Raw genomic sequence first — 25,271 nt, forward strand, 5'->3', positions numbered from 1 at the left:
TCGCTCATGCGCTCTCTCTCTCTCAAAAATAAATAAACAGTAAGAAAAAGGTTTTAGGGGTGCTTGGGTGGCTCAGTTGGTTAAGCATCCGACTTTCGCTCAGGTCATGATCTCACAGTCTGTGAGTTTGAGCCCCACATCAGGCTCTGTGCCAACAGCTCAGAGGCTGGAGTCGGCTTCAGATTCTGTGTCTCCCTCTTGAGATCTCTGCCCCTCGTCTGTTCACACTCTCTCTCTCAAAAAAAAAAAAAAAAAAAAATTAAGATACACTTTTCAATTGACCCAGAAAATCCACTTAGAGGAATTTATACCAAGAAATACTGAAAGATGTTCACGTTGAATTATCCACAAGAATGTTCCTCTAGTGCTGATGAGAACAGAGGATTGGAGATGATGTAGATGCTCAAGAAAAGGGGACAGGTTATGTTATTTATGCTACATCCAAAGGAAAGTTATGTAGCCTTTTAAAATGTTGTGGTACAATTCTGTTTATCCACACAGAAAAAGACTCAAGACACATATTTGTCACTCTTTTATTATGGAAATTTTAAAACATGCCCCAACGTAGAAAAAAATGATATAACATACCCCCATGCACCCATTCTCAAAGTCAACAATTATCAACTCATTGACAATCTTTTTTTTTTAAGTTTTATTTTATTTTTTGAGAGACAAACAGAGTGTGAGCAGGGGAGGGGCAGAGAGGGAGACACAGAATCCGAAGCAGGTTCCAGGCTCTGAGCTGTCAGCGCAGAGCCCAACGCAGGACTCGAACCCAAAAACACGAGATCATGACCTGAACCGAAGTTGGACGTTCAACCAACTAAGCCACTCAGGTGCCCCAAGTCAATGACAGTCTTGATCTATACCCCCACCCCTACCCCTACCCCCACATCACTTTCAAACAAATCCCAAACACCATAGCATTTCATTCATAAATATTTCAGTATGTAGCTAGCAGATAAGAGCTTTTTTTCTTTGACATAACCACATACAGCTATCCATAACAATTTCCTTTATGAAGGAAAACTACCTCTCTGCTTACCGTACTTCTGATACCAAATGTGTGGGTTTCCCACACCAAGCAATTCTGATTCTGACTACCCCAGGTTAGCACAGACCACACCACAAGGCTAAGGGCTCAGTCCCACATGTGCCACTGCCCCCCACTTCAGACGTCAATCCCAAGCAGTGGGTCCTGAGGTTATCGCAGAAACCACTTTTAGGCGACAAGCTTGAGCGATGGACACCTGAGTAGGGTAAAACGTAAAAGGACCCACAGCAACCACACGGTGCAAACAGGCTCATGAAGCACCTGCCTCGAAATAGCCATAGGCCCTAATGGACCAATTACAACCAGGCACCGTTCCTAAGATTACCAAAAAAGGGAAAATTCCATACATCCCCATACCACCCACCACTACAGCCTGTAACTGTGGCCCCTCACCACCGCCACCTCATTGCAGTCTCTCCTCTGCTCCCTTGCTATGTATTTCATGAACTTCCATTTCTTTCACTGCCAGTGCCACCGGCCCTCACCGGATTGGGACGTCCCACCATCCAACTGGAGCGCCCACAGTTACCCACAGTTCTGTCCCACCTGGTTACATACAAGTCAGGGGTTCTCACACACCCCCTTCTTGGGTTTGGTAATTTGTTATAATGGCTCACAGAACTAAAGGCAACACTTAAGTATTACGTTTATTATAAAGGACGTAGATGAACAGCTCAATGAAGAGGTACGTAGTGCAAAATCTGGAAGTGTCCCCAAGCCCAGGAGCTTCTGCCCCCATGGAGTTGGGGTACAACTCCCTCCCAGCATGTGGATGTGTCCACCAATTTGGAAGCTCCCCAAACTCCACCGTTTAAAAAGTTTTTATGGACGTTCCATCTGTAGGTGTCATCGATTACCTCATTGGCCATTGGTAACTAACTCAATCTCCAGCCCCTCTGCCCTCTGGGGGTGGGGACAAGCCTGAAAGTTCCTCTGGCAACCAGCCCTGTCCTCAAGCTCTCTAGGGGCTCCCAGCCACCCGTCATCTCAGTAACATACAAAAAGACACCATCACCACTCCACAGGTTCTAAGGGTCTTAGAAGCTCTGGTGTCCCGAACCGGGGACTAAGAGCAAGTATTATAAAAATTTTTTTAATGTTTTATTTCATTTTTGAGAGAGACAGAGACAGAGCTTGAGTGGGGGAGGGGCAGAGAGAGAGGGAGACACAGAATCCGAAGCAGGCTCCAGGCTCTGAGCTGTCAGCACAGAGCCCGATGCGGGGCTCGAACCCACGGACCGTGAGATCATGACCTGAGCTGAAGTCAGACACTTAACTGACTGATCCACCCAGGCGCCCCTAAGACCAAGTATTATAATAAAAGAAGCTCTAAGCACCCTTATCACTCAGGAAAATACAGGGATTTTAGGATCTCTGTGCCAGGAACCAGGGGCAGAAATCAAATATGTATTTCTCTTAAATCACAATATCACACCTAATATAATCAAATACCTGGTCAGTGTTTAAATTTCTAAGTCTTACAAATGACAATTTTTTTTCTTAATTTGGAAGCCACATAAAGTCCACCCAAAGCAACTGGTTGTATGTATCGTCTTTCAAACTGTAGCTGCCTTCTCCCGCTCTTTTCTTTCCTCCTCCCCATTTGTTGTAGAAAACATTATTTGTCCCGTAGAGTTTTTCCATCTGGGCTTGTCTAATTGCATTCCCATGACATAGTCTGACATGTTCCTCTGTCCTCTGCATTGCCTGAAACTTACTAGTTAGATCTAAAGCCTTTATCAGATTCAGGGCTTCCTCCTCCTTCCCAGCAGGGGTGGGGGGTGCTGTGTTGTTTCTCTTTTGGTGGCTTTGGAGGTTGATGCTCAATGCCCAGATCCATTCATCGATTAGGGTTTGCAAAATGGTAGTATTCTAATTATATCACTCTCCCTTCATTTATTACCTGGAATGCTCCTTCTATAAAAAGAATCATTCCCCTCCTCCTTCACCTACAGTTTGGTTCCACTTTGCAAGAAAGGTATGGTTCTTACAGGAAAGACAAGGTAAATCATTTCCTTTTTATTTTTTTTTAAGTTTACTTCTTTATTTATATAAGTGAGCTCTACGCCCAACATGGGGCTTGAACTTACAACCCCGAGATCAAAAGTCACACGCTCTTCTGACTGAGCCAGCCAGGCGCCTTGATAATTTCCTTTTATTTCCCAGTTTTCAAAGTAATGAGATGAGTCCACCGCATCCTCCAAATTGACTAAATAAGAATTTTCTTTCACTGTTATAAGCTTGTGCATTCAAATATATTTGAAATAAGCATATTTGATATGTTTTGATCTACTGCACTTGCTATCCATAATTATATAAAATATCTTCATGGTTCCAAAATCAAATTTCCAAAATAGTGTAAAGTCAAGGAAATCCGCCTTCTATCCCCGTCCCCTCCACCCTCCACCCCTCCTTCTCACAGGTAACCTTTTTTGGTAGGGGGGATCAAAAAACAACAACACACACATATTTCCCTTTTCTTTTTTTTTTAAGTTTATTTATTTATTTTTGAGAGAGAGAGAGAGAGAGAGAGAGAGAGAGAGAGAGAGACCCAAGCAGGCTCCAAGCTGCCACTGCAGAATCTGACGAGGGGCTAGAACGATGAACCGTAAGATCATGGCCTGAGCTGGAATCAAGAGTCAGACGCTCAACCGACTGAGCCACCCAGGCACCCCCATATTTCCTTTTTCTTATGTAAATAGTAACATACCTCATTATCTGTAACATTATGAAAAGCAAGTCACAAGACAGCTTGTAGCGTTGGATCCCAACTAAAAATGCATTTTGCTTAAATGTATCATAATGGCAACAACATTTTGATGTCTCTGCGTCTGTGCTCTAGGGGGTCTACAAGCCAGCACACCCTTTGTTTGGCCAAGTGGAGGCCAATCTGAGCAGCACACATTTGCTGGCCGGGATGGGGCAGAACTGAATTGCAAAACCGAGGTGGGAAGAGGTTAAGATCTGGAGCTGGGACAGAATCAAAGGAGGAGATAAAGAGCTAGCAGAGACAGATCCTGGAGAGGGAGAGAAAGGGACACCATTAGAATGATCAGGAAGGGTCCCCGCAAGTTAAGACTTTGGAGCCATATTGGGGGGGGGGTGTGAATGCCTTCCCCCCTCCACCCAGAAGTCACTGAGTAAAGCTTAAATGTAAGCTTAAATGTTCACTAGCATTTTAATTTTTTTTTAATGTTTATTTTTGAGAGAGAGACAGAGAGAGAGAGCGCAAGCAGGGGAGGGGCAGAGAGAGAGAGAGAGAGAGAGAGAGAGAGGGAGACACAGAATCCGAAGCAGGCTCCAGGCTCCAAACTGTCAACACAGAGCCTGACTTGGGACTCGAACCCATGGACCACGAGATCACAACCTGAGCCAAAGTCAGACACTTAACCCACTGAGCCACCCAGGCGCCCCTGTTCACTAGTGTTTTAAATGAGAATGGATTCTTTGAGGGAGAATTTGAAGAGGTGTCAAGGGTGCTGAGGGCTAACATGGCACAAAGCAGGGGGACACTCAGAGCAGTTGACAGCTTTATAAATATCCACATAAAAAGAGATGGTAACATGCCAAGATGGACCTTGGTCTTTCTGAGGTGATAACTGATTTAACGGCTGATTTTTTTTTTTGCCACTTTTCTACTTTAAAATTTGTTATGCAATAAGAATATATATTTTTAAATAATATATAAAACAATAACATATGATGCATTATAAAATATATAATAATATATAATATATGAAATAATACTATATAATAATATTTTTAAAAATAATATATTTTTATTGCATAAAAAATTTAAAAATTGGGGCACCTGGGTGGCTCAGTCGGTTAAGTGTCTGACTTCGGCTCATGTCATGATCTCACAGTTCGTGAGTTCGAGCCCCACATTGGACTCTGTGCTGACAGCTTAGAGCCTGGAGCCTGCTTCGGATTCTGTGTCTCCCTGTCTCCCTGCTCCTCCCCCGTTCATGCTCTGTCTCTTTCTCCTTCAAAAATAAATTTCAGGGGCGCCTGGGCGGCTCAGTCGGTTAAGCGGCCGACTTCAGCTCAGGTCATGATCTCGCGGTCCGTGAGTTCGAGCCCCGCGTCGGGCTCTGTGCTGACAGCTCAGAGCCTGGAGCCTGTTTCAGATTCTGTGTCTCCCTCTCTCTGACCCTCCCCTGTTCATGCTCTGTCTCTCTCTGTCTCAAAAATAAATAAAAACGTTAAAAAAAATAAAATAAATAAAATAAAATAAAAAATAAATTTCAAAAAAACATTTAAAAAAATTTTTTAAATTGTTTAAGTAGAAACCAAACACAAAAGTATACAATATTTTATAATAAGAAAAATATGATCATTATTTTTAAACAAAATAAAACACGGAGATACGGAAAGAACTGAAGGAAGTGAGTTCACACGAGGGCCACGCCAGGCCACCCTGCCCTGGGCAGGGTCTCAGTGCCTGGTCCCAGCTCTAGCAGGGGAAGCCAGCAGTGGGCGAAGGGCCAGCTCTCCAGGGCAGGGACACCTTCTCAGTCAAGGTCACAGGCTCCGGGCCTGAAGCCAGCCCTGCAACTGGCTAGCTGTGATCTTGCAAAAACAATTTCACCATTCTAAACTTCAAAAGGAACAGCTCCTCTGGCTTGCTGGGGTGTCCGGCGGATTCGACGGGACAGTAAATATAAAGTGCGTAATGCCAGGCACTTGGAAGCAGGTAATAAAACAGTAGCTCTACAGTGAGCCATGGACTCCCTATTACCTAACCGAGGTGTCACGAGTTTCCCCCACCCACAGCCCAGGCCTGTGTTGAGGCAGAACCTGAAACCTCACTCTGTCCCCAAGAGAACATCCTCTCTGCAAAAGAACCAGTGAGCCGTGGGGGTTACTAAAGATTCTGGAGGGACAGTGTGGATGCACCAGGTAGAACACTGGGCACCAGGCTTCCCCCCTCGAGGCCCCCCAAAAGCTGTCATCTCTCCCAGTCCCTCCCCCTCCACCTGCCGCGCCACCCACGGTTCACTTCACTGACCCCAGCTTCCCTGCCTGCACCGCCTCATCCCCTCAGGTCTCCCCTGGGGTGTCCATCCTCCACCCAGCATCTTAGCTACATCCAGCCTCCCCCATCTGACAAGGAAGACCCCCAGGGCACCTGGAGCTGATCTCCTTAGAAACGTAGCCAGGGGTACAGTTAATAAATCCAGTGCGATTTTTTTCCCCTGATACATACAGGAAAAGACACAGGCTCAGAGTGGTTATGCGAGTCACCTGAGGACACAGAGCAGACAAATAACAGGACAACATCTTTCAAATAGTCCCTTGACTCAAAACCCCAGTCATGCCAGCAAGACCCCCTTATAAGGACTGGCATCCCTCCCCTCGACCTGGCTGTCCCCAGGAAGCTCTCAGATCCTCCTGAGCATCCGGGAAGGAAGAAAGGACCACACGCGCCTATACATGCTCCCGCTGGCTCAGACGCACAAACATGCGCGCGTGGGCGCTCATACACATGCAGTGTGCACGCCGCACTCACCCACGTATAGGCACACCACCCACACCCCCGCACACTCACACACACGTGCCTCTGTTCCCACAACGCCCACCAGTCTCTGAACAACAACTGAACTCTGTCATCTCCCTGACTCCTCCTGGGGCAGGCATGCACCCATCTCAGTGTCGATCGGAGTGGAAGCTTCAGTCGTTGTTGAAAGAACAACATTAAGTATCCATTTTTTAAAACTCCTGGTCTGTGTGCTGCAATGGCTGCCCGTCCACAGCATCACCGGTCACCCAGACTCACTTTTCAAATGTGTAGTCACGTCCCGCAGCTCTGGCAGAGAATTGGGGTGCACTCCCGAGTGCTGGCCCCGTGAAGGGCATGGCCAATGCGCTTACAAGGTCAGAAGCAACCCAGAGGTTCCTCCTGGGAACCCAGCCCCTCCGAGTGGCCATGCAGCCCAGTGGGAAGGCCACTGCCACCCCAGCCTGTGTCCTTGTCCAAGCCCAGACACCTTACCTGCAGGAGGGCACTGACATCTGCTTTGTTAGGATTCCATGGGACGTGAGTGAGAGACACTCAGCACAGCACCCAGAATGTAGTGGGTACTTGACTTTAAAAAAATTTTTTAGGGGCACCTGGGTGGCTCAGTCGGTTAAGTGTCTGACTTCAGCTCAAGTCATGATCTCGCAGTTTGTGGGTTGAGCCCCGCGTCGGGCTCTGTGCTGACAGCTCGGAGCCTGGAGCCTGCTTCGGATTCTGTGTCTCCCTCTCTCGCGCTCTGCCCCTCCCCCCACTCGCGCTCTCTCAAAAATAAATAAACATTGAAAAAAATTTACTAGTAGCCACATGTTTAAAAAAGTAAAAAGAAACAGGTGTAATTAATTTTTGATATATTTTATTTAATCCGATATATCCAGAATATTATTATTTCAATAAGGAACGGGGATGAGAATTCCTGAGATATTTTACAATTGTTTTTTCACGCTAAGCCTTCCAAACGTCGCGTGCGTTTTACACTTATAGTACACCTGCATTCAGACTAGCCTTATTTCCAGGGCTTGTGAATCACATGAGGCCCATGGCTGCTGTGGCCCTTTGGGAGCTGGATTTCACCTTCAGGGAGGGTGGGTGGGTATAGGTGCGAGCAGAGGCCACCCAGAGAGGGCCAGGCACCTCAAGGTGACATGCTGAGAAGAGCTGGAAGCTGGGGACAGGGCGCAGAGGTGGCTGAAAGGGGCCAAGTGACCGGGAGGGGTGGGAACACCTTACTGTGGTTTGTCTTCCCTGTGCTTCCTCCTCGGATCCTCAGTACAAACCGCCCTGCTCTCCCCCAGCTGATAAGAGAGTTCTCCAAGCCCATTGACCTAAGGAGCCTTGCTGCTAGGTGAACACAGAGATCTTTCTGGAGATGATCCTTATGTGAGTTACATTAACTTTAAAAATAACAAAAATAGGGGCACCTGGTGGCTCAGTCGGTTGAACGTCTGACTTTAGCTCAGGTCATGATCTCACAGTCTGTGAGTTCAAGCCCCGCGTCGGGCTCTGTCTGACAGCTCAGAGCCAAGAGACTGCTTCGGATTCTGTGCCTCCCTCTCTCTCTGCCCCTCCCCTGCTCACACTCTGTCTCTCTCTCAAAAATAAATAAACATTAAAAAATTTTTTTTAATAATTATAATAATAAAAATAGAAGAGGTGCCTGGGTGGCTCAGTCAGTTGAGGGTCTGACTCTTGATTTCCCTTCAGGTCATGATCCCAGGGTCCTGAGATCGAACCCCACATCAGGCTCCATGCTGAGCCTGGAGCCTGCTTGAGATTCTCTCTCTCTCTCTCTCTCTCTCTCGCTAAAATTAACAGAAAGAAGTCACAGGAGCTAAGGTCTCAGGGGAAGCCAGGCGTGTGCTGATTGATTTCCATTCCAACACGTCTAACACTCTTCACTTGATCTGGGTCATCCACCCTGCTGCACCTCCCACCCCGCCTAGGGGACTCCTACTCCAGTGCCCCGTCAGAATGCAGGGTCTGTGCACCTGTGCCTGGCACTTCCAGCATCCAAAGCCTGGGCTGTCAGCTCCTTGAGGGCAGGTGCCAGGTGTGGCCCTTCACTTCCTCCACGAGCCCAGGCTCACTTTATCCTCCCCACCAGAGGCAACTGAGTCTACAGTTTGGCCACCCAGGTGGCCCTGACCAGAGGAGGGGAACCAGGGGCTCTGGCCTGTACCCCCCCTGCCAAAGCAAGGCCACCTCTCCCTCATCCCATCTACAGGGGACTCCCCAGGGGAGGGGGAGGAGGAGGAGGAGGAGGAGGAGGAAGAGGAGGAGGAGGAGGGGAAGGAGCAGAAGGCGGGGTAGAGAGGGCAAATGCTTTGAGCGAAGAGGCAAACAGGAACTGAGCAGGGTTCCCACCTTGGGTTGGCAGCAATGAGTCCCTGGCAAGGGGAGGAAACACCAGAGCAAGAAAGCTAGGCTGGGGGGGGGGGGGGAGGGGGGCGCGGGGGCGGGCAGGCAGGGAGTTGGAGGAGAGTAAAGAAGGCCCGTCATATATACGAAAGCACCTTTGCTCTAAGGGTCCAGCTCGATGAGTTTTTGCCACCTGAATCAAGATGGAGGTCATTGCCAGCACCCCATAAGGTTCCCTCGTGTCTCTTCCCAGTTATCATCCTAGGGGCCAGGGAGAGAGGGGAGAGGAGGGAGAGGAGATACACTGTCAGCAGAACCCCAGCTTACTCCTAGCACACACATCTTAACAATAATCACATGAGATCCAGGTCTGAGCCACAGCAAGCCCAACTCTGCCTCCTTTCCCAAGTGGTAACAATAGCAGATTCATTCGCTTGGAGGGGGAGGGAGGGGGGTGGGGACACCATTCCAGCCATCTATGTGTGTGGGCAGTGGCTCCCAAACAAGGAATGCAAGAAATATCACATGTATTTGACCTGCTTTAAATCAAGTTAAATCCCATGCCAGTTACTGTCCCACCAGCTGCCCAGAAAACCGATCTTGGATGTAACAAGGGCTTCAGCATGTCGCAAGATTCTCTCTAGGTCACAGGGTTTCCTGTAGCATCAGAGCTACAGGAAGTACCCTTGGACCAGATCATCCATCTGCACTGGTTATCAAGAAGACACCTGTTTCCCCAGAGGATGCCACCCATTCCTGATGGGAGATTCTGCCGCTTCCATGCCAAGTTTGGGGCCCCGGGGAATTCGTATTGAGGCTGAGGGTCCCCAGGTGTCCCACACAGCCATGCCCTTGTCACACAGCCTAAGGAGATCACCGCGAAGAGGCACCCATCTCTGTCCTGTCCCCATTCTGAGGGACTAACACCTGTCCCGTACTGCTCTCAGGGCTTCTCTCTCCCCTTTCACCTCTGGGAATCTGGCATAAACTGCTCAGTGACTTCTAATAAACGCTACATTTTTATCCCATCACACATGAGATATCCTCTTGAAATCCCCTTGAAATCCTCTCAAACGCCTAAGAGAAAGGCATCATTATCCCTTTGTACAGATAAGAAAATGGAGGCCGGGAGAGAGTGAGTTACCCTGGCAGGAAGAGGTGGAGGTGATACTCAGGTTCAGATACTCCAGAGCCTATTTGCTGTAGTGCCCCCAGATGCCGGGCCAGGACCTCAGAAGTAGGAGCACAGTAATGAATAGGCCAGCACTAACAGCAGGCACGGACGTCACTTCCTGATGAGTTTGTCCTGGCCCCATCATTACTCCCAAAGCTCCCAGAGCTGGGGCCACCTCCACACTGGACTGTGGACTCTTACAGGCCCTCCTTGGAAATGCTCCCAACCTGGAAACACAGAGCTTCAGACTTCAGTCCTGGCAAAAGTCCTGGCAAAAATGACCTGCTCCTCTTAGGGGGATAAAATGGAAACCCTGAGAGGGGAGCAGGACCACCCAGGAAACCGGTCCTAATCAAGAACCGGGTCACCTGCTTTCCTGACCACCTGCCCCAGGCCTGATCCCTGAACTGCATCCTGTCCAGGGCAAAGCAGTGTGTGTTTGTGGTGACAACTGTCTACGGTGCACTGAGGTCAGGCCTGGCACGGGGCACCAGGTCCCTGCACGAGAAGCTGGGGGATGTGGCTCATGTAGGGCTACCTTCCCTGCCCTGAGCTAGGAGGCCAGACCTAGAAGCTTTCTTGGGAGCCCAGAGTCAGACCTCTCAAAAGGATTTTTTCTCGAGGCGCCTGGGTGGCTCAGTTTGTGTTAAACATTCTACTCTTGATTTCAGCTCAGGCCATGATCTCACGGTTTGTGAGATTTAGCTCTGCGCTAACAGCATGGAGCCTGCTTGGGATTCTCCCTCTGCCCCTCCCTCCCTCTCTCTCTCTCTCTCTCTCTCTCTCAAAATAAATAAATAAACCTAAAAAAAAAAAGAAAGAAAGAAAAAAAGATTTTTTTCTCAATCCTCCACCCCAGAACTAGTAGAGTAACAGAGGTTACAGCCCGGAGCTAGGGAGCAGCCATTCCAAATAACTGAGCACCTACAATGTATGTCCACGTGTTCATTTGACCAGCGTCGGGCTCCCACTGCATGCCAGGACTACACTGTAGAGGAGATCGGCATGCACCCTGCTCTTTGAGCTCACAGCCTGGCGGGGAGACAAAAAAAGGAAGGGGCAGAGCCAGGTTCATGGGCACGTAGCCTGCACAGTCACACGGGGCCCCAAGCTTGGAAGCGCTGTGTGTTTGGTTTTGCTGTCACCGTCTTGACATTCTTAACCATTTTTGAGCAAAGGGCCTCACATTTTTGATTTTGTACTGGGCCCAGAAAATCATGTAGCCAGTCCAAGGAACAGGCAAGCCAAGATGCCGTGATACATGCCCAAATAGAGGAAGTTGGGGCACAAAAAGGGCTCCAAATAGTCTTCTCAAAAGAACGGATAAGATAACCCCAGCTGAATCCGGACGGATGAGCGGGACACATCACACAAAGAAGGGGGAAGAATGTACCTAGCAAAGGGAGAGCCTTTAGGGGCACCTGGCTGGCTCAGTCAAAGCATAGGACTCTTGGTTTTGGCTCAGGTCACGATCTCGCTGTTCGTGAGATTGAGCCCTGCATCAGGCTCTGTGCTGACAGTGCAGAGCCTGCTTGCGATATTCTCTCTCTCTCTCTCTCTCTCTCTCTCTCTCTCCCCCTCTCTTCCCCTTTCTGCCCCTGCCCCTCTCAAAAATAAACATTTTTTTTCAAGGGAGAGCCATTGTACAAACACCCTGAGATGAGAAAGTTCAGGGTGCTTCATAGAAGTGGTGAATGCAGGGGAGCAGAAGGGCCAGAGCATTCTGAAGAACAACAAAATGGAGGGGTGCCTCCTACTGGACATCAAGACTTTTGGTAAAGCTCCTCTAATTAAGGGAGCATAGCTTTGGGAAAAACAGACCAGTGCAACAGAACAGAGACCCCCAAAACGAACCCACACACAAATGGAAACATGGTTATGACAGAGAAGGCATGAATCAGTGGGGAAATGATACATTATTCAATAAATGTTGCAAGAACGATCAGCTATCCATATAGGTAAAAAAAAAAAAAAAAAAAAAAATTAGACCTCTGTTTTGCATCACACAGAGAAATAAATTCCAGGTGGCTTAAAGACCTAAGTGTTAAAAGTAAAAAAAAAAAAAAAAAAAAAAAAAAAAAAAATTAATATTTATTTTTGAGAGAGAGACAGAGTGTGAATGGGGAAGGGGCAAAGAGAGAGGAGGACAGAGGATCTGAAGCAGGTCTGAGCTGACAGCAACGAGTCTGGAGCTGGAGTCGAAACCACAAACTGTGAGGTCATGACCTGAAGTCAGACCCTCAACCAACGGAGCCACCCAGGCGCTCCAAAAAGTAAAGCTTCAAAACTTTCAAAACAAAGTCAACACAACCAAAAAAAAGAGTATCTTTATAAACTGCAAAGCAGAGAAAGGATTTCTTTAAAATAGTGCAGAAAGGGTCTTTTCCTAAAAGGAAAGATAAGCTGGACCACACTGCTAATTTAAAAAATTTTAGAGACTCTTAAAAACTGAGAACTGAGGGTTGATGGGGGTGGGAGGGAGGGGAGGGTGGGTGATGGGCACTGAGGAGGGCACCTGTTGGGATGAGCACTGGGTGTTGTATGGAAACCAATTTGACAGTAAATTTCATATTTAAAAAAATAAAAATTTTGTATAACAAAATGTGTGCATACTCGGATTTATTCACTCTCTCCTCAAACCCCCTGTCAAGCACAGCCTGGTCTAGAAGGGTAGAGCTTCCCAGGTGGAAGACAGGAAGGGATGGACAGGAGACTGAGACTGAGACGTCTAGCCATGCGTCTAGCCATGGTTCCCAACTTCCTGTATCAAGGAAGTCAAATTATTAACCAAAATTTTACTTAGTAAAGACGCCATCAAAACAAACTATCAAATACACCTAGCTTTTCCTTCCTCGGGGTTTCCCATCTGGCAGACTCTCACCTTGCCCCACAATGGGCTCTTTCCCACCCCTAAGTATCAGCTGGGTCTCACATTGCTCTGCTTGTTCTTGGCGTCTATCACAATCCGTCAGGTTTGTCTATGATCTCTCTCCCACTAGATTCCACGTGGCCGGTGACCCTGACTGTCAAGGGGTCTAAACAGGCAGCCCATGGGGCCAAGACACACTTTTTTTGTTTGACTTGTCTACTGTTTTCCCAAACTTCAACTTATTGGCAACATTTAAAAATCAAGAGATTTTAGGGGCGCCTCGGTGGCTCAGTCAGTTGAGCATCCCACCCTTGACTTCAGCCCAGGTCATGATCTCATGGGTTCGTGAGTTCTGAGCCCTGCATCAGGCTTTGCGCTGACAGCACGGATCCTCCTTGGGATTCTCTGTCTCTCCCTCTCTGTCCCTCCCCCACTCAAGTTTTTTCTCTCTCTCACCCAAAAATAAATAAACATTTTTTTAAAAATGAAGAGATTTTCTATAAATATCAGAGGGTCCAAGTTGTCTTGAAAAAGATCCAGCACAATGGGCTGGAGGTGAGTAGCTGTTACAGCCTCTAGTTCTCACCCAGGCCCCCTCCACACCCCATTACATCACACTTGGCTGTCTGCACTCCTTTATCTTACCTGAATGGCCCCTGGAGGTCTTTGGAATCTAAATCCACTCTATTCTCCCTTGCAACAGAGCATTTCAATTTATATACCGAAAAAGCAAGAACGGTTGACTGTTTTGAAGAAAATATTTTGACTAGTCTCGGGGAAGGCTCTCCCCCACACAATTTGGAGGGCACACAGGACCCCTTAAGGTGCCTGAATTCTTCTTTGCCCCCAGAACCAGAGTTACTCTCCTTGAATCCACGCTAATGAGGTGGGCATTCTTTCCGTAGATTATATAAATGACATACTCAAAGCAGATTAATCCAGTTTTAGATTAGATTCATCTAAACAATACGTGATTTAGTTAAGGTTTGGATTATATTATTTGTTGATTAAATACAAGTGCTGCCCTAAAGAAAGAGTTAGTGGGTAACTGGGTGGGCATGATAGTGGGAATGTGTCGCGTTTGGGAGGTTCAGCATCTAAATCCCATTTAAAGGGTGCCAATCTACCGCACGAAAAATCTTCTCCAAGCAGGCAGAGCTGCAACAGGGTCAAGAAGGTGGAACGTGCCAGAGAACAGAGGACTCAGGCTCTCCCGAAACCTCCGCCACTTTCCTGCGCAGCCCTGACACCTTCCTCCCGCACTGCGCAGGCGCCTAGACGGACCAACCTTTCCCTTCCCCTTCTACCACTCCCGGAATCGAGAGGACGCCCTCCCGCAGCAGAGCTCCTGCGCAAGCGCCGTCTCGCGTCCCCGCTCCCGGACCAATCGGAAACGGCGGCGCCAGGGGGCTGGGGCCACGACGTCGTGGGTGGGGCCAGGACGTGAGGGCAGCGCGCTGGCGTCACAGGGGCGGCTATATAAGTGAATACAGGCACCGCCCCTCCGCCCCAGTCACTGAGCCGCCGCCGAGGACTCAGCAGCCTCCCCCTTGAGCCCCCTCGCTTCCCGACGCTCCGTCCCCCCTGCCCGCCTTCTCCCGCCGCCGCCTTCCGCAGGCCGTTTCCACCGAGGAAAAGGAATCGTATCGTATGTCCGCTATCCAGAACCTCCACTCTTTCGGTAAGCCGCGGAAAAGTCCCGTGGGGAGAAAGGCCTGGGTGGGGTGGCGAAGTGCTCCGGGCCTGGAAACCTGCCAGCGCTCCGGGCTTTCGTAAACTTGGGAGGAGGGAAGATACTCGCGCTCGCAGGAAGCGGGGCCCGGCCGCGGCCCTGGGGTCGGTCCTTAAGTGCGACCGGAAGGAGTGGGCAGGGAGGCAACCCTTGGGCAGTCCCAGTGTCTATCGGGTGGCGCATTTACTAATGGCTCCCGGGCCGCCTTGGGCCCCACCCGCCCCCTCCCGCCACCCCTGCGTCACGTCCGTTACGTCACCGCCGTTGTCACGGACCCGGGAGTGAGAGGCGGTGCCAGGCCTAAGTGACAAACGCTCCCGCCAATGGGGCGGGAAGCTTGGCCCCGCCTTGGAGCTTTGGTTCCGGCCGGTTGCATCAGCCGGGTGGGGCACTGCCTGCAGTCCAGGCTCCCCCGGCACGTGATCGGCTTCCGAGGGCGGGCCTGGGGCAAGAGGCCCAGGCTTTCCCCCGGCGCTGGGGAAGCCAGCCGTCCCGGACTGACCCGTTCCGGGGACGGCCAACAAGGACTTGTCTGACTTGATCTCAGCCCTGGCGATATCAGTAGTTGTTTTCTGGGCGCGCAAAAGATCCATTGGGAGGGTGACAATGGCACCTGAGCCCCAACAGCTCTAACCGAGTTTGCTCTTTCTTCCCAGACCCCTTTGCTGATGCAAGTAAGGGTGATGATCTGCTTCCTGCTGGCACTGAGGATTATATCCATATAAGAATTCAACAGAGAAACGGCAGGAAGACCCTTACTACTGTCCAAGGGATCGCTGATGATTACGATAAAAAGAAACTAGTGAAGGCGTTCAAGAAGGTAGGTATTCGGTGAGATCGTAAGAATATCACATTTAACTTGCTCAGGGCGGGGTGCTCACTTGTATTCTCAGGAGGAGTTGTTGGTGCACTTGGGCTGCACTTCGTCTAATTTGTTTTGCTTCATTCATGTTTGCAGAAATTTGCCTGCAATGGTACTGTAATTGAGCATCCAGAATATGGAGAAGTAATTCAGCTACAGGGTGACCAGCGCAAGAACATATGCCAGTTCCTTGTAGAGGTGAGTTCCATCACTTGGTGACGATCCATTTGTGCCTCTACCCTGTCTACATGTCCGATCCTTCCTACTCTATACTCAGTCTCCTGAGGACATAGAAGTTGGTATTGTAAGACTAAGCAAAACAATTGAGTTTTGAAGTAGAGAAGTATTCCCAAAAACAGAAGGGACTTGTCTGCCTTATTTAATTCGTATATGGATGTACTTTTTTTGTTTGTTAAGTAATCTCTACACCTAGTGTGTGGGCTAGAACTTAAAACCCCCAGATCAAGAGTCACATGCTCTACTTGACTGAGTCAGCCTGGTGACCACTTTAAAGATGCACATTAAAATGGCACACAGATACTAGAATACACACGATGTCTGGTTGGCAGTTCCTAAGCGCTAAAATCCTCTTATATCATTCGTTCTTTACTGAGTACCCTGAGTTAAGAACCATTGTGCTCCTAGTGGTTGAGGTGTGTGCCTTGGCTCTTGGACTTCTTTTGCCCAGTGTAGGAGCAAGAAGACAGAGTTGTTGGCATCAGAAATCGGGGGGGGGGGGGGGGTTGATCCCCTACTATAATTTTGTCTTTTTTTCTTTGCAGATTGGACTGGCTAAGGACGACCAGCTGAAGGTTCATGGGTTTTAAGTGCTTTTGGCTCACTGAAGCTTAAGTGAGGATTTCTTTGCAATGAGTAGAATTTCCCTTCTGTCCCTTGTCACAAGTTTAAAAACCTCACAGCTTGTATAATGTAACCATTTGGGGTCTGCTTTTAACTTGGACTAGTGTAACTCCTTCATGCAATAAACTGAAAAGAGCCATGCTGTCTAGTCTTGAAGTCCCTCATTTAAACAGAGGTCAAGCAGTAGGCGCCTGGCAGTGTCCGGCCTGAAACCAAGCAGTAACGTCATGTTTCGGTCAAGCCCAGAGCCCCAAGATCACAGCCGGCTATGTCTGGCCAGAAGCTCCTCGGCTCTCCCTCTTCAGAGTTCCCTGCCCTAAGAGAATGTCACCACCTGAGCAGCCCGCGGTGGAGCTGAGAGGACAGGATGGGGTAAGCCGGCCACAGCAGTGGTGCTGCCACAGGGAGTCTTGGTAGTCAAAGAAAGATCCCTGGTGTCTCCAACCTGACCGGGCGGGCGGAGCTTAGAGCGGCCACCTTCCCTCTAGCAAGGTGTGATAGGACGTCTGACTTGCCACCAAAGTCTTTTTGACCAGACATATCCTAGCTAATTGATGTCCGAACACCAGAATGTGAGGCCAACCTTCTATCCGAGTTAAACTTCTGACAAGGGAACAAACTTCAAACCGATGTATGAGTCCTGTAGCTGGCTGTAGAGCTTGCACCTTACTAGCAGCAGCTGCCCAATGCCATGTGAAGTAACAGACTGGTTTTTTGGTTTATTTTTTCCTTCAGTTTTAATGTTATGTAATGTATTTAAGCCCTTATTTAAATAAAACTTGTTTTCAGAAACACCTGATTTGCAGATTGTATTTTATGTGTAGTCAGTCTTGTACGTGGGAAGGAACCACAGAAAGGGGCAGTGGAGGGTAGTCTACGCCTGCAGGCCAACGGGGACCTCAACCTCTTGGCCAAGAAAACCTTCAGTGAGCTTGTCCCTTGCATGTCGCCAGAGCTGCAGTGTCCTTAGAGTCCTGAAAGGAGGGACTGCAGGGTGGACGGATTCACTGGTGGTCGTTGGGCCATCCCGGTTCAATGGCCATGGAGGAACTCACCTTGTGAACTGATAGAGCAGTTTGGTTGGAAACCCTTGAGCCCCCTCAGTGACAGGATCTTGCCTTTCTAAAGGTTGTAACAAGGGAGAAACATGGTGTGGGATTTAATCTGATCCTCAGACCCCTGGGAGGGACACAGAAGTGCTTTTTCCAGGGGATACATTTATAGGGTTAACAGTTAAGGGACTATAAAGCAGTTTAAGAAAAAGGTCAGGCCATCCCTTAGAGAAGAACAATGAATGTGATTCATTCTATTAAAATTCTGTCAGTATGTGGATCATGAACTGGTACCAATTGCAGATAGTAAAATACAGGCTTCAAACTACTGAGTAGTCACGAATCCACTTTTCCTATTGCTAGCCTCTTGTCAATACTGGTCAGCCTTGCGAATAAGTCTGTACAGAGGCCAGCCTAGAACAAGGTGAAGTGCAGGGGAAGGCTGGTGAAAGGCTGAGCCAGTGGCAGCTGCCCTGAAAATAGGATTTTAATCTGGGAGGTAGAGGGTTACAACAAGGTCTTACAAAACTCATGTGTTCAGCAAACAAGATTTGAGTGATACTTTTGCTTTTTAAGGTTTATTTTTGACAGAGAAACCGACTGCCAGCAGGGGAGGGGCAGAGAGGGGGAGACAATCCAAAATAGATTCCAGGCTCTGAGCTGTCAGTGCAGACGTGGGGGGGTATCAAACTCACCAAGGGGTAGATCACGATCTGAGCCAAAGTCGGACCCTACCGACTGAGCCACCCAGACACCCCTTGAATGATAGTTTTAAGTAAGATTTCATTACAAAGCAAAGGGCTATTCAGAAGCTTCTAGCAGCAACCAACCCAGAAGGCCAACCCACAGAAGACCACAGTCAGGAAATAAGATAAAACAGTAAGAGAATCCTGCTATAGGTTGATATGCAGGTCCTGTGCTAGGCTGTTGAGATAGCTTGCCTTTTAAGGACTTCCAGCATTCTAGAATGAGATTATTGAGAGTTAAGCCAGCAACATCAGTAATCCACCATCTGTAATCAAAATGGTTATCCGTGAACATGACAGGAGAGAACACTCTTAATTCAGTATCTCAGGCCGGAGATAAAAGTATAGTCGTGTCCGTTGGATGGTTGGGGGAAATTTGCAAGGCTAAAAAGTGGTAGGGTTTCCTCCAGAACCCAAGCTCTCCGTCCTTGCCCTTCCCACCAGGTGACCTGTACATTTCCAATTTAAAGAGTTCGTTTTACCAAGATCCGTGTATGCAGTGTCGAGTGTGGGGATCGCGGGGCACACAACAGTAATCGGGAAGACACCCTGTGCTCTGGGAGCCGGTGGCCTGACAGGAGTGGAAAACCAGCACACGGCCTTGACACGAGGCAGAAAGGAGCCAATGCCGCCCCTGGCTTGGCCAAAGAGTCACAGGTTTGGGGGACTGGCCAATCTTCCCCACCCCGTCCACACCCACGGGGCCAGGGAAGGCTTCATAAAGGAGGTGCCATCTGAAGCAGCGTGTTAACAGAGGAGTCAGGATCCAGAGGTGGGAGCACCCAGAGTATATGAGGGCCCTAAGGTAGGAGCGCTTGGCTGGAACAAAGGCCTTGTATAGAGCAGGAATAACAGTACTGTCTCTATGCCAGGCCTGTGCTGAGAGCTGGTACACCCTGACCTGTTCGCTTAACAGGAGGGACTCGGCCCTATGGTAGAACGTTCTGAGAAGTGGGACGGCTGAGCCAGCAAGCAGGTGATGAGATGGAGCAGAGGGGAGGGAGGGCTGGAAGGCTGGTGTGAGGTCAGAGTGGGCTGAGCCACAAGCTAAAACATTCAGATGTCAGCCTGCAAGAAGTCACGGTGAAGAGCAGATCTCAATGAGAAGCGTCTCCCGGCTCTGTGCTCTCGGTTCCTCTCCCCCCACCGCGCCCCCACCCCCAGTCTCCTCTCTGCCTCCACTCTGTCTGTCTGTCCTCCCCTTCCCTCTCCTGTTTCCTCCCTTCTCACCTCACTCTCCTGGCCCCAACCAAGGCCCACCCTCTGCCACAGGGACAAGCCGACACAAACCCAATGTTCCTTAAAATTGTGTTAGCAAGACGAAATGAATACTGGTCAGCTAAAGCTGCACAGGAATCCACAAAAACTACTTTAAAGCCTATTCAAAGCTCACCCATAAATAGGACAAAGAAACATGGTCTATTTGGGAACTGAACATGCTACCAACTAGCTCTGCAATTGACCTGCTTCCTTATTTACCAGCCTGGGTGCTGCCCCTTGTGGCATGAGTGTCAAAACACAGTTTACTGTTCACCTGGCTTGGAAACGAAGCAAGAGCTCCCTAACTTTTCAGGAGATACACACTGTTTCAGAATTAGCAAATCGTGTGAGGCTCTGGCCATTTCTTCTCTTGGACTCCCTTAAATCCTCCTAGTTTAAATATTCATAAAACGTACTGTTCTTGGGAAGCTTGTTAAAAATTCAGATTCTAGGGGCGCCTGGGTGGCTCAGTGGGTTAAGCAACTGACTTCAGCCCAGATCATGATCTCAAGGCGCATGGATTCAAGCTTTGCATCTGGCTCTGTGCTGACAGCTCAGAGCCTGGAGCCTGCTTCAGCTTCTGTGTCACCTTCTCTCTCTGCCCCCTCCCCCAATTGTATTCTCTTTCTCTTTCTCCCTCTCTTAAATAAATAAACTTAAAAAAAAATTCTAGGGGCGTCTGAGTGGCTCAGTTGGTTAAGTTTCTGACTCTTGATCTCAGCTCGGGTCTTGATCTGAGGGTCGTAAGTTAAAAAAAAAAAAAAATCAGATTAGAGGCCCCACCCAGGATAGCTAAGCTTTGCTGGGTGTCAGCTGAACAATCCACCTGCTTTTCAAGGGCCTACAAAAATGTCTGGGAACTGAAAGAAATTCATTATTTCCCAAATTTGACCCCCAAACTGCAAAACTCAGAATGCATAAGGGTTTAACACTACAAAAGATAACACTGGCTGTAACTGTAATATAATTCCTATATAACTGTATGAAATTGTAATAAACATTTCTAGAAAAGGAACAACATTATTTGTAACAAAACTTAGATTTGTAAAGTTTACAAACATCTTTCCAAAAATACTACAAAAAACGTCTATTTGGCCTGTGGGTGTACTTTATTCACTTGGTATGAGGCACAACAGAACCTCTGAGGTCAGAATGTCTGGCCCACAAACTCCAGGAAATGACCCTGCCTCTCGAGCCACAGATTCTGATCCAGAGATTCTGATGTGGGGCCCAGGAACCTTTTTAACATCAGCCAATTCAAATGGGAGGACCACAAGCCATACTGGGGAAACACTGATGTGGCTAATGGGGAGCTATTGAGGAAACATGAGCAGGAGAGAAGCATTACCAGAGCTAAGTTTCAGGGAAAGAAATCAAGAGTACTGTATTTAAGGGGCACCTGGCTGGCTCAGCCGGTGGAGCGCACAACTCTTGATCTCAGGATTATGATCCAGACTCACGTTAGATGCAAAGATTTCTTAAAAATAAAATCTTTAGCGGCATGTGGGTGGCTTAGTCAGTTAAGTGTCCAACTCTGGATTTCAGCTCAGTGTGATCTCACGGTTCATGAATTTGAACCCTGCGTTGGGCTCTGCACTGACAGTGTGGAGCCTGCTTGGGATTCTCTCTCTCTCTCTCTCTCTCTCTCTCTCTCTCCTCTCTCAAAATAAAGTTTAAAAAAAATTTTTTAATCTTAAAAAAAAAAAAGAGTATTTAAGATGGTTTGAAAAGGGGGTGGCCAAGAGTCAGAACTTGGTTACCAGCATCTGAGAAACCAACCCCTGACATTTTGGCATTTTCACGTATGTGAAAATGTGGGCATTTCTTGCAAGACTGTCCAGAGCTTTTATCAGATTCTTTTTTTTTTTAACAAGATTTTTTTATAATTTGTATTTTTAATTTTTTTTTTTTTAACGTTTATTTATTTTTGAGACAGAGAGAGACAGAGCACGAACGGGGGAGGGTCAGAGAGAGGGAGACACAGAATCTGAAACAGGCTCCAGGCTCTGAGCTGTTAGCACAGAGCCCGACACGGGGCTCGAACTCACTGACCGCGAGATCATGACCTGAGCTGAAGTCGGCCACTCAAACCACTGAGCCACCCAGGCGCCCCTATAATTTGTATTTTTAAGAGAGAGAGAGCACGAGCACAAGCCAGGAAGGGGCAAAGGGGGGGTGGGGACACAGAGGATCCAAAGCAGGCTTTGCACTGACAGCAGCAAGCCCGATATGGGGCTTGAACTCACGAACCGTGAGATCATGACCTGAGCCGAAGATGGAGGCTCAACCGACTGAGTCACCCGGTCGGCCCTGCTTTTATCAGATTCTTAAAAGAGCCTGTTACCCAAAACCCCTAAGAATCACTGGCCTGTGGTTTCCTCCCCAGGCTTACAAAGCCCCAGGGACTAACAAAGGTTATCCAGGCACAGCAGTGCAAGCAGCAACATGCCTTTTCCAATATCGACTTTGAAAATTAATAACTATTTAAAAATATTTCTAAACAACTCCCAAACCGAGCGAGGGCTGGGCAAAAGGCACACATGCAGCAGCCAGACTCCACAGCCTCGGATGCCCCAGTGTGACTCACTCGCTCCCGAGCCGCTGTCGCCAGTCGTCACCCGGCCTCGGCGGTCTGGGTGGTTGCACAGTTTAAATTGTCTTTAATCTTGGTCCTTGATGGTCAATTTGTACCCAGAATGGACACCTAGTTAAAAACAGGAAGCACAGGGAACGCAGAGGTTGAACATGTTAACGTGGAGCGTGAAACACGACAGTCTTTTGTGTGGGTCACGTCACTGGCTCTCCATTTCTGTGGAACAACAGGAAACAAGCATGAGGACAAAGTCAATGCAGAGAGATGTGACCGAGCTAGGTCCCACGGTCCACCTTGGAGACAGAACTGCAGACTCTCGCTACTCAGTATCCCCGTGAGCTCGTTAGGATTTTAAGCCTGATCCCAGACCTCCCAAACCCATCTTCATTTTTTTTTTATTTTTTCATTCTTTATTTTTGAGAGAGCAAGCGAGCAAGCGCAAGTGGGGGAGGGGCAGAGAGAGAGGGAGACACAGAATCCGAAGCAGGCTCCAGGCTCCGAGCTGTCAGCCCAGAGCCCGACGCGGGGCTCAAACCCATAAGCCGTGAGATCACGACCTGAGCCGAAGTCAGACACTTAACTGACTGAGCCACCCAGGTGCCCCTCCATTATGGTTTTAGATGTGCATTTAAAACCCACAAAAATAGTCCAAGTATGGAAAGCAACAGGTATGAGCTGAATATGGACTGAGTTCATTGCACTAGCTAAGAGGTGCAGAAACCTGGCTGTCACATCAGCTGGGGAGTTCTTCGGTGGTACCAAGACTGGGCTTAGCCCCCAAAGCCTCAGGCCAGAACTAGGGGGTGGCCCATGAGTGATGATTATCTAGCCATTCACGCCCATGGAACCCCATCAGACCCGCAGTTCCCATCCATCTGACTAAGAGGACTCCAGAATGTCAAAAACAATGCTGAAGAAGAAAATATGGTGTTGGCTAGATCTAATTGGACTTTTCCTTCGTTGGAGCCAAAGACAGCCTGCATCTCTCATGTGGGATTTGCAATGTGCTTGTATGTGAGTAGCCTGAAACTCTTCTATCACCCCCTGGGAAAAATAATACAAAAGCTATAACAAATGTAAGGGGACCCCAATGAACATTAGATTTTTTTAAGTACATAATAAAATCTAAATCTACATTTTAATATACATTTGTTCTCAGAACCAAATGTGATTCAGTATCACTTTTTAATTGGTCTAAAGTCATGCTTTTTCTTCTAATTAAATCTAAACAGTGTTTTGTCACATTTTTATGGGGAAAGTCAAAATGTGTCTATGATCACCACAAATTATATTTTAAATTGAACTTTAAAGAGAACGAATCATAACTGACCAACCTCAAATTACCTTTTAATTAAAATGCTGGGCATATGCCAGGCATTGGAAAGAAAAAGATTGAAAGTTTCCAGGTTGGTCCTCTAGATCATTGATATGACAGGGAAAAGGATTTGGAGTCCAAAAACGTCAAGACTCACTGAGCGAGAACTCAGCTGCTTTGCTGCTGGACGCAGGACAGAAGACATTCATGTGGACGGCTTCGTGGAGAGCTTGCCCAGGCTTTTGACAATCCCCAGTGGGTTCATGTAACTGGGGGCCTCACGTAACTCAGCACCATTAATATTTGGGCCCCGAGAATTATTTCTTGGGGAGGAGGGACTGACCTGTGTGTCAAAGGGTGTTTAGCAGAATCTCAGACCTCCACACACTACTCCTTCCCAGGCATGCCGGACGACCAAAATTATCTCCAGATTATTGCCAAATGCCCCTGGCGGGGGCAAAAACCACATACCCCTTTTGAGAACCACTGGTTTAGTTCACCCTTTCCCTCCTGTTCTGCCAAACAGAAATGCAAAGGAAGGAAAGCAAATCATGATATCACAGAAGATAACCCTGCTAATTTTAAACTTCTCATAGAATGAACCATTCATTCATTCATTCATTCAGTAAACATTTATTCAGCACACCATACGTGCCCGGCACCCTTTGAGCCACTGGGGATACAGCACTGAACAAAGATCCCTGCCCATATGGAAGTTATGTTCCAGAAGGGGAGGACGGACTGGGTTTTGGATTTCCTCGTCCCCTACAACTGTTTCCTTGCAACATTTGGCGCTGCATGCCAGCCCTCTTTGCTTCTCGGATGAGGTCTCCCACTAGCCACCCTGTGACCTCTCCACCTGCTCGAACCTTTCATCCCTCCATTCTCCAAATGTAGGAGTTCCAAAGGGACTAAGACAGTCTGGGTTTTCCTTGCCTCTCCCTTCTGGTCTCACCCTAGGTCATGACTGATTATGTCTTCAGGGTTCATGCTCCTAACACTCTGTTTCCAGCTTCAACTTCTCGTTCAAGTCCAGAGCCCACTGCCAACTCTTTGCTGTGTTCATTCATTCGTTCACTCACTCATTCATTCACATTTATGGAGTACTCACTCGGTACAGGTGTCCACAAGGGGTGTGGGTTCAGCAACCAACAAGGCAAAGCACACCTTCTTTCTCACGGAGTCTATACTCCAGCTGGGGAGTCAGGCGCTAAACCAACCACTGCACAAACACCTAAACTATTTCAGCCATGCTTAGGCAAGGGGTCACATTCAGCCTGTGACAGGGAGAGGCACTCTGTCTCTGCTTTTTTTTTTTTTTTTTAACATTTATTTATTTTTGAGAGAGAGACAGAGCATGAGTGGGGGAGGAGCAGAGAGAGAGGGAGACACAGAATCCGAAGCAGCTCCAGGCTCTGAGCTGTCAGCACAGAGCCCGATGCGGGGCTGGAACCCACGAACCGTGAGATCGTGACCTGAGCTGAAGTCCGATGCTTAACCAAATGAGCCACCCAGGTGCCTCCTTTTTCTCCGCTCTTTTGCTCCACAGCACTTATCACCACCTGGACAAGTCTATAATTTAGCTTTGCTTGATTTTGACCATCTTCTCCCATCTCTTAGACTTCCCATGGCTGTAATATGCTAGTATTTTGTGGTTTTGGTTTCCTTTTTGCATGCTATTTGAGAGAGCAGCTTTAAATTTTAAACAGTCGATGGGGAAGTTCTTCTTAAGGTGATCTCCCAGCTACCAACTCTCTGAGTAGTTTGTCACACACCTCTTTTTCATGTCCTAGTCTTTCCCTGGGAGAAGAGAAATGAGGAGTGAATGCAAATGAGGTTTTTCCTTTTGGGGTGATGAAAATATTCTGGAACTAGAT

The 25,271-nt window shown here is 48.1% G+C and overlaps 1 protein-coding gene across 1 annotated transcript; it reads left to right on the top strand.

The window, feature by feature from the left end:
• The first annotated feature begins 14,461 nt into the window (after window positions 1-14,461).
• Window positions 14,462-17,222, top strand: EIF1 (eukaryotic translation initiation factor 1). Its single transcript, XM_042966907.1, has 4 exons — window positions 14,462-14,654; window positions 15,362-15,525; window positions 15,664-15,765; window positions 16,350-17,222. The coding sequence occupies exons 1-4, from the start codon at window positions 14,624-14,626 to the stop codon at window positions 16,392-16,394; spliced, it is 342 nt and encodes a 113-aa protein (XP_042822841.1). The 5' UTR covers window positions 14,462-14,623; the 3' UTR covers window positions 16,395-17,222.
• Window positions 17,223-25,271: the final 8,049 nt, after the last annotated feature.

This window comes from Panthera tigris, chromosome E1 (assembly GCF_018350195.1).
Source record: "Panthera tigris isolate Pti1 chromosome E1, P.tigris_Pti1_mat1.1, whole genome shotgun sequence".
NCBI lineage: Eukaryota > Metazoa > Chordata > Mammalia > Carnivora > Felidae > Panthera > Panthera tigris.

Excerpts from the sequence above, each read along its gene's own strand:
- EIF1 (XM_042966907.1), top strand. The coding sequence starts at position 14,624 with ATGTCCGCTATCCAGAACCTCCACTCTTTCG. Across the intron at positions 14,655-15,361 it reads CCAGAACCTCCACTCTTTCG|ACCCCTTTGCTGATGCAAGT; the intron begins GTAAGCCGCGGA and ends CTTTCTTCCCAG. Across the intron at positions 15,526-15,663 it reads TAGTGAAGGCGTTCAAGAAG|AAATTTGCCTGCAATGGTAC; the intron begins GTAGGTATTCGG and ends TCATGTTTGCAG.